This window comes from Chelonoidis abingdonii, chromosome 26, assembly GCF_003597395.2.
Source record: "Chelonoidis abingdonii isolate Lonesome George chromosome 26, CheloAbing_2.0, whole genome shotgun sequence".
Lineage (NCBI taxonomy): Eukaryota > Metazoa > Chordata > Testudines > Testudinidae > Chelonoidis > Chelonoidis abingdonii.
This window is the reverse complement of record NC_133794.1, coordinates 18,400,941-18,410,447: the sequence shown is the minus strand read 5'-3', so window position 1 is coordinate 18,410,447 and position 9,507 is coordinate 18,400,941. Positions and strand designations below refer to the sequence as shown.

At 47.4% G+C, this 9,507-nt stretch overlaps 1 protein-coding gene across 2 annotated transcripts in view; it reads right to left on the bottom strand.

Moving 5' to 3' along the window:
* Nucleotides 1-621: 621 nt before the first annotated feature.
* The window catches only part of BRD4 (bromodomain containing 4), a 236,707-nt gene continuing 227,821 nt past the window's right edge, over nucleotides 622-9,507 (bottom strand). For both annotated transcript variants that reach the window (XM_075060969.1, XM_032776749.2), the window contains 3 exons: nucleotides 3,753-3,964; nucleotides 2,375-2,597; nucleotides 622-2,036 (listed from right to left, as the gene is read on the bottom strand). In XM_075060969.1, the coding sequence (XP_074917070.1) occupies nucleotides 1,968-2,036; nucleotides 2,375-2,597; nucleotides 3,753-3,964 (504 nt within the window). In that variant the 3' untranslated portion in view covers nucleotides 622-1,967. The remainder of the gene's footprint in view (nucleotides 2,037-2,374; nucleotides 2,598-3,752; nucleotides 3,965-9,507) is intronic.

The window sequence follows — 9,507 nt, the reverse complement described above, 5'->3', positions numbered from 1 at the left end:
TCTTCCCAGGGATAGCTGCACCCAGTTCTCACACTGAACTAGGTCTGGAATGTGAAGAGAAGGCCCTCTCACCCCATCGTCCACCCCCCACATTCAAACCTCAGAAAGCAAGTACCAATGGAAGCCATCAGCTCTCAAAATAAATAGCTTGACCAAGGCTTGGAGAACCCCAGCTCTTGCTCAGTAGGGCAAACGCCACTTCTGGAGTTAGGAAGGCTCTTGTGCTTACTTTACACAGTGTCAGCTACGTCTGCATCACGATCTCAGAAACTGGGAAGGGACTGCGCTGGTTGTCTGAGACGCTGTGGGTGTCAGCGCTTGGTGTCCTGATGTGTCCTCAACAGCAGGATGAAGCCTTCACATAAGATCAGCCTCACTACACCTTGTGCAGGATCATGTTGCTTTGGCATGGCAGCTCTCCTGGCCCTCGCTTAGGAGGGAAAATGCACACTGGCTACCTGGGACAAGCTTCCCCCCAGGATGGGTACAGGAGCATGAGAACTCCTTCCTTTCCCCTAGAGCACAGTCAAGGTATAGGGACAACCTTTCCTCAACAATTCTCACCCCTTTAAACAACTCAATCACAAGTAGGATTCAAAGAAATGTCAGTACGACACCATCTTTTAAAAAAAAAGAGATGAGTTTATTCCATGATCAGTACAGACCAAATGCATATTCACTGTATTAAAGTAAAACCAATCAATTACTCCAGCGCTCACCCCATACTGACACACCAGTATTGTACTGTATAGTGGGTATTTATGGCACATAACATTTTAACAGTTCATAGAATAAAATTAAAAGAATACACACTGAAGGTGCATGGGAAAGCGCCCGCTGCTAGTGAGTGAGATTTGATAGGTGGTGGAAGGAGCCTTTCCAAAACTGCCACCTCCACTTGCCCTCCTCTCAGCCACTCCTTTTAGGTATAAAAACTTTTTTTTAACCATATTTTATGACATTTTTAAAAAACCAAAATGCAGCTTTCTGGTTTTACAGTTAAAAATATAGACTAAAAGTTTGAAACTGAGCAAAATATAAGCAGTGTTTTTACACCGAGTTTGGTGGCTCACCAAAACCCTCAAACAAATATATGCCAACTATAGTCACTATACAATACAGCCACGGTCAAACACTAGTGACAGGGTGGTAGCTTCCCCTGGTGTTACTGGTTTCCCCACTCCACTCTATAACAAAGAGACAATTAATACCCAGTCAAGAGTTGAGCAGTGACAAACTGCCTGGAGGAAAAAAACAGACTGAAAGAAACTGACTTTGGTTGGTAGTCTAGCTCCAATTCCCGGACCTTCACACAATGCTAAAACAAAAACCTCACTCAAATGGCCAGTTACACTTGACACCTCCACTGTACTATTCCCTTTTTCACAAGCGAACACTTACAGAGAATGGCTCCCAGCTAAAGGCTTGTGGGAAGTTAAGTTAAAGGCAAAGCCAGTGATGAAAGGACCAGACACAGCTTGTGTATTTTCCCAGCTGGACCCCAGGTCTCCCATTCCTGCCAGGACACTCCCATAGGCAGCCTCTCAGTGAAGAGCATCTCTTGCTGTCATGACACAGCACTGTTTATTCATAGACATTCTGTAACTTAGAACCTTTATGGATAGAAAAGGTGTGAAGAACGTGAAGTCCTGGATATACTGTGAATACGTTTGGCATAGAGAATGTCGAGTGATCAGGGCACCCTTCCCAGCAGCTGCATGTCCAATCAAACCTAGTACGTAGTTGGCTTGTCTTGGTCGGTCTTTCTTCAGTGTGTGTGGGGGGGCAAAAGTCAAACTGTAAGGCAGACTCTGCTGATCCTTCTGAGGCCTCGACTGAAAGATCTGCAATGGTCATACATGCAGAAGGGCTGCAGGAACGCTCCCCCTCCCAGCCGCTGTTAACACTACGGAGAGTCAAAGATTCGCCGGGAAATTGAAGAGTCAGGAGAAGAAAACCAGGCGCTATTAGAAAAGATTCTCTTCAAATATTGCCAACAAATCGCTCTGGAAATTCATGTCGATAGTAGCTGCCATCTGAAGGGGGAGAGGAGATAAGAGAATTACAAAGGCTGCAGGATTGATGCTCACAGGAGTAACACTGCAGGGATGCTGCACTTGACTCAATGGGGTGGCATTAGGGGCCAGGGGTTTTGCTGGGCTACCTAAACTTTTTATTGGTATAATCTAGTACTTTTGCCCTATAAAAGTAGGCCTAAGTTTCCTGGCACAGTTGTCTGCCAATCCGTTGAAGTTGGGAGTCTTCACTCAGTTCACCAAGGCATCAGCATCCCAGCAAAAGCACTCTGCCTGAACATCTGCCTCAAACTGCGCCCCCCATCAGAGTGCCCAAATAACCCCGCCCCCCCACTCACCGCCTCTCTGCGCCTTCGCTCCTGCTCCCGTTTTCTGGCCATCTCTCTCTGCTGATCCAGCATAGACTGAGAGGACTGTGGCTGAGAGCTCTGTGCTTGGGGTGCAGAGGCTGCAGCTGACACCTGCTGCTGCTGTTGTTGCTGGTGCTGCTGCTCCTGGCGTCTTCGGACTTCTTCCTGAACTCTGCGAGCTTGCTCCAGGGCATCCTCGTCATCACGACTCCTGCCAAGACCCAAGAGTGTCATTAGAATGGTGGGGCCCTTTGTGCAACCTCATAAGGCATACAAGTTTCCTGAACAGCTCTATGGGGGTACTGCTGGGTCTTTCTTCCACCCTGTGGGCTGGCTCATCATTGCTGTGATGAAGGACTATTTGAGGAAACACCATTTTAGAGTGGGAAGGGATGTCTCAGATTTGGCTGTTTCAATCTTGTTCCTAGTGTGATCGGTATCTTAGATTTCAGAGTAACAGCCGTGTTAGTCTGTATCAGCAAAAAGAACAGGCGTACTTGTGGCATCTTAGAGCGTCTCAGGGATGCCTCCCCTCTGTGATCCTATAACCTTCCTGTGGGAACTCCAGCAATCACTGACATAGTGAAGTCTCTCAGGAAAAGACTCAATGTATTACATTTTTAATGCCAGGTAGCAACTGGAAATGAGGAAGAGCAGCCAGCACCATGTGTCCAGCCATCTCCCCCAGCAAATGCTCCTTGGGGATCCCAGCTGGAGAATGGGCAGCTAAGGGGCTTCTCCCTGTGAAGTTTGTTGCATAGTCAAGCCACCCATTTTGCAACACCCACACTGTGGAATGGGAAGTGCTTAGCATCAAGAGATTCTTGCTCATGTTGCTTCTTGCTTAACAGTACTGTTAGTCAGCTTGAGAAGGAGGAAACAGCAGCTGTTATCCAGATGCCTCACTGGTATGAACTGTGAACAGAGTATGATGCTGGAACTCTACAACTTGCACTGGCTCCTGCATGGGCCCACAACGGAAGCGGTGGCTATACTACACACACTGATTATGTTCAGAGTTCCTGCACTGCAGCATGTAAGTGCTGCCACGTGTCTAGACAAACAGAGCCCAGGTACAACCCAAAGGAGCTAGAGAAAAGATGGTCTGGACAACAGGGCCATGTCAGGTATACCCCTCAAAAGGGCAGTAGAGACAGCTCTACCCTCACTGTCTTCTGGCTGATCCTGCTGCAAAACCTGTCTTTTCCCAAAGAATCAGCAGTGGCTCCAAGGCACCAAGCTGACAAGTGAAGCAAAAAACAGAAGTGACTGTCCCCAATGGGGACATAACTCCATTCACAGCACTTTGGTACCCTGGGGAAACAAGTTTTAGGAGCAATGAAATACAGATGCGCAGGCCTCTCACCTCATCCTCTCCTGCTCCCGCCTCAGCCGCTCCTTCTCCTTTTCCACCTGTTCTGCCTGAGCTTTGAGTGCCTTCTCCCTCTCCTCCTTCTCCCGTGCTGCCCTCTTGAAATGCTCAAAGCTGTCGCTGGAGGACTTTGCTGTGGAGGATGGAGTTGTGAGGGGTTTCTGGACCAAGCTTGCCCACGAGCCCATATTCTTTATTTTCAGATCCTGTGAAGTCAAGAAGGCATTAGTGTTAAACTGGGCCATAGCGAGCAGACAAAGACTCCAGCTAACGTTAACAGCACACAGTAGCATGATGAGTCTGGCATGAACCTTAGTGCTAGGCATTATTGTTACGTTCAGAGAGTCACAGTAAAAGGCCACAGAACTCCCCCAAAATCATTTGCAGAAGGGAACCTTCAGCACTTGTGACCTGTTTCAATCCAGCACAGACTGATAGTTACTGAAAGAGGAGGTTACTTACCTATAACTGGAGGTTCTTCGAGATGTGTGGTCCATATTTGTATTCCACTGAGGGGTTATGCATGCGAAACATGCGCCTGCAATCAGAGCATTTGAAAGTAGTGTACATTGGCGCGTGCATGTGCCCTGGTTCACCTTGTGCTTCCAGCCAAGGTGAGAAAGGTTGAGGTGAACTGGACCATGCAGCCAGTTCCTTCTCCAACACGAATCAGACAGATGCGTAACAGAGAGGAAGGAGGGTGGGAAGTGGAATACAGATAGGGGCCACGCATCTCAAAGAACCTCCAATTACATGCAAGTAACCTTCTCTTCTTCTTCGAGTGATGATCCTTATTATTCCACTGGTGGTGATTTACAAGCAGTACCTAAGTCGGAAGAGGGTGCAAGGATGAGGAAGGAATGGTTGTGTGGAGAACCGCCATCCAAAGGAGGTATCTCCCACTGAGTCCTGCACTAAGACAGTGTGCTGCAAAGGTGTGTAAGAACTCCAAGTGGCTGCTCTACATTGTCCTTAACTGAAAGGAGTCCACAGTCAAAGCCTGAGCTCTCGTGGAGTTAGCCTGCACCCCTGTGGGGATAGGTAGGCCTGACAGTTGGTAGCCAAGTGAAATGCAACCCGAAATCCATTTAGAGATCCTCTAGGTGGAGATGGCTTGTCCCCTGACTCTCTTTCTACTACTGCAACATATAGAGCCTAAAGGAGTTCCTGATTGGTTTTGTTCTCTGCATGCAACAGGTCAGAGCTCATCAGACATTGAGGGAATGCAGTTGATGTTCTTCTGCAGATAGGTGTGGTTTCAGGAAGAAAATAGGTAAGTGAATAGATTGATTGATGTGAAACTGGGAGACCGCCTTTGGTAAAAAGCTGGGGTGTAGATTTAGGGAAAAGAATCCTTCTCTAACACGATAAAAGGCGGGTCCTCTATCATAGCTTCAAGTTCACCAGCCCTTTTCGCAGAAGTGATAGCAACAAGGAAAACAACTTTCATGGAAAGGAGGGACATAGAGCACGGTGGTAACAGTTCAAAGTGTGGTTTCGTTAGCATGGAGAGAACTAGATTCAGGTAACTATTGGGGTGTGATCATTTGGATGGGAGAGGTTGCGATGAAGCCTTTCCAAAAATCTAGTGGTTAGTGGGTGTGCAAAGACAGTGCAACCTTCCACTGGACAGTAGAACGGGCTAATCACTGCCAGGTGGACTCTCAAAGAGTTGAGACAAAACCTGAGGACTTCAAGGACAGAACATAATCCAGGATCAGGGGGATCCCTATCAGTTCAGGCAGAAATACTTTTTGTTGGACCCAAGAAAAGAAACATTTCCATTTGGCTCAGTAACATTATCTAGTGGAGTCCTTCCTGCTGCTGGAGAGGATGTCTTGCACAGCAGGAGAGCACGGGCACGCTAAAGCAAATGCCCATCCAAATACCATGTTCTGAGGTGGAGCTCATGTGGATTGGGATGCCTGATCTCGCTGTTGTACTGGGTCAGGAGATCGGGGAAGCTGTGGAGGGGAATTGGTGGGCAGAATGACATGTAGAGGAGATTGGGAAACCGGAATTGCCTGAGCCAACGGGGTGATCAGAATGACCATTGTGCTGTCTTGTTAGATCTTGCGCAGTACCTGAGGCAGGAGAGGTAGAGGAAGGAAGGCGTAGTTGATTTGGTCTGACCAAGAGAGCAGGAGAGCATCACCCTGAGGGTGGTGACCGAGGCCTCCTCTGGAGCAGTAAGTGGTACATTTGCTGTTTGTGACATGAATAGGTCTCCGGTCAGAGTCCTCCATCAGGTGAAGGTGCTGTGTACTACTGAATTTTGAAGTTCCCTCTCGTGGGAACTGCAAAATGTCTGCTGATTGAGTCCAAGACTACATTCTGTGTCCCTGGAAGACAGCCTTCAGACAAGAGAATGGGGTGATTGATGCACCAATAACAGAGATTGTGCATAGAGTGGCCGATCATGTTCCTGTTATAGAAAACAGCAGTAGTGTCTGACATGAGGAGACCGTGATGGGAGTGAATAAACAGAAGAAAAGACTGGCATGCCTTTCTTACAGTTCTGAGTTCCAGGATATTTATGTATCAGAGGGGTAGCTGTGTTAGTCTGGATCTGTAAAAGCAGCAAAGAATCCTGTGGCACCTTATAGACTAACAGACGTTTTGGAGCAGTAGTGTCTGACATGAGGAGACCGTGATGGGAGTGAATAAACAGAAGAAAAGACTGGCATGCCTTTCTTACAGTTCTGAGTTCCAGGATATTTATGTATCAGAGGGGTAGCTGTGTTAGTCTGGATCTGTAAAAGCAGCAAAGAATCCTGTGGCACCTTATAGACTAACAGACGTTTTGGAGCATGAGCTTTTGTGGCATGCATGTAGTAGAAATTTCCAGGGGCAGGTATATATATGCAAGCAAGAAGCAGGCTAGAGAAACGAGGTTAGTTCAATCAGGGAGGATGAGCCCTCTTCTAGCAGCTGAGGTGTCAGATATTAGGAATGGCAATATACAAAAACCTGTAGGAGAAAACTTCAACCTCCCTGGCACACAATAGCAGATCTTAAGGGTGGCCATCCTGCAGCAAAAAAACTTCAGGACCGGACTTCAAAGAGAAACTGCTGAGCTTCAGTTCATCTGCAAATTTGACACCATCAGCTCATGATTAACAAAGACTGATGGCTAGCAATTACAGAACCAATTTCTCCTCTTTGATTTCACACCTCAGCTGCTAGAAGAGGGCCTCATCCTCCCTGATTGAACTAACCGCGTTATCTGTAGCCTGCTTCTTGCTTGCATATATATACTGCCCCTGGAAATTTCCACTACATGCATCCGACGAAGTGGGTATTCACCCACAAAAGCTCATGCTCCAAATCTGTTAGTCTATAAGGTGCCACAGGATTCTTTGCTGCTTTACAGATCCAGACTAACACAGCTACCCTCTGATACATAAATATCTGGAACTCAGAACTAAGAAAGGCATGCCAGTCTTTTCTTCTGTTTATTCACTCCCATCACGGTCTCCTCATGTCAGACACTACTGCTGTTTTTCTATAACAGGAACATGATCGGCCACTCTATGCACAATCTCTGTTATTGGTGCATCAATCACCCCATTCTCTTGTCTGAAGCTGTCTTCCAGGGACACAGAATGTAGTCTTGGACTCAATCAGCAGACATTTTGCAGTTCCCCGAGAGAGGAACTTCAAAATTCAGTAGTACACAGCACCTTCACCTGATGGAGGACTCTGACCGGAGACACTATTCATGTCACAAACAGCAAATGTACCACTTACTGCTCCAGAGGAGGCCTCGGTCACCACCTCAGGGTGATGCTCTCCTGCTCTCTTGGTCGACCAAATCAACTACGCCTTCCTTCCTCTACCTCTCTGCCTCAGGTACTGCGCAAGATCTAACAAGACAGCACAATGGTCATTCTGATCACCCCGTTGGCCTAGGCAATTCGCGTTTCCCAATCTCCTCTACTGTCATTCTGCCCACCAATTCCCCTCCACAGCTTCCCGATCTCCTGCCAGTACAACAGCGAGATCAGGCATCCCAACCACATGAGCTCCACCTCAGAACATGGTATTTGGATGGGCATTTGCTTAGCGTGCCCGTGCTCTCCTGCTGTGCAAGACATCCTCTCCAGCAGCAGGAAGGACTCCACTAGATATGTTACTTGAGCAAATGGAAAGTTTCTTTTCTTTGGGTCCAACAAAAAGTATTTCTGCCTGAACTGATAGGGATCCCCCTGATCCTGGATTATGTTCTGTCCTTGAAGTCCTCAGGTTTTGTCTCAACTCTTTGAGAGTCCACCTGGCAGTGATAGCCCGTTCTACTGTCCAGTGGAAGGTTGCACTGTCTTTGCACACCCACTAACCACTAGATTTTTGGAAAGGCTTCATCGCAACCTCTCCATCCAAATGATCACACCCAATAGTTACCTGAATCTGTTCTCTCCATGCTAACGAAACCACACTTTGAACTGTTACCACCGTGCTCTAGAGTCCCTCCTTTCCATGAAAGTTGTTTTCCTGTTGCTATCACTTGACGTATTACTTTGCTTTTACGTTTGTTGTGAGGCTGTGAACAGTTGTAGGTCTACCCGTAGTTGATGGCGCGTCGCTCGGAACTGCCGGTTGAACTGTGAGCGTATGACCTAGAACCCCCTTTATCTGTTAGAGAAGGATTCTTTCCTGCTAATACTACACTCCCCGCTTTGTGGTTACCAAGGCAGCGTCTCATGATTTCACATCAATCATAATCTATTCACTTACCTATTCTTCTCCTGGAAACTACACCTATACTGCAGAGTAGAACACTCTCAACTGCAGTGCTCACTCAATGTCTGAATGAGCTCTGCTGACTGTTGCATAGCAGAGAACAAAACCAATCAGGACTCCTTTGAGTGGCTCTATATGTTGGCTGTAGTAGAAGAGAGTTCAGGGGCAATGCCAGTTCGTCAACCCTAGAGATCTCTAAAGGATTAGTCTTTGCGGTGGCATTTCACGTTGTCTGCCTCAACTGTCAGGGGCTGCACTATCTTCTCCACAGGGGCAGGCTAACTCCACGACGAGCTCAGGCTTTGATCTGGTGGACTCCTGTTCAGTTAGTACAATGGTAGAGCATGCCACCTGGAGTTTCTTACACCAACCTTTGCAGCACCTGGTCTTTAGTGCAGGTCAGTGGGAGATACCTTCCTTTGGATGCGGTTCTCCACACAACCATTTCCTTCCATCCTTGCACCCTCTTTCCGCTTCAGGCTATGCTTGTAAATCACACCAGTGGCGAATAATAGAGATCATCACTCGAAGAAGAAGAGAGGTTACTTGCATGTAATTGAAGGTTCCTATTGAGATGCGTGGCCTCCCTATCTGTATTCCACTTCCCACCTCTCCTTCTCTCTGTTAACGCATCTTGCTGATTCGTGTTGGAAGGAACTGGCTGCTATGGTCCAGCTGTCACCTCAACCTTTCATCACCTTGGCTGGAAGCAAAGGTGAGAAACTCGAGGGCACATGCACGCGCCATGTACACTAACTTTCAAATTCGCTCTGTATTGCAGGCGCGTGTTTCGCATGTGATGAACCGACCTCATGGAAACAAATATGGACCACACATTCTCGAAGGGGGAAACCCCTTTCCCAGTTTATAGGTAAGTAACCTCCTCTTTCCAGTGAACTTCAGTCTGTGCTGGATTGAAACCAGTCACAAGTGCATGAAGGTTCCCTTCTGCCAATGAAACATGTTGTTTGGGGGAGTTCTGTGCCTTTACTGTGACTCTCTGAACGTA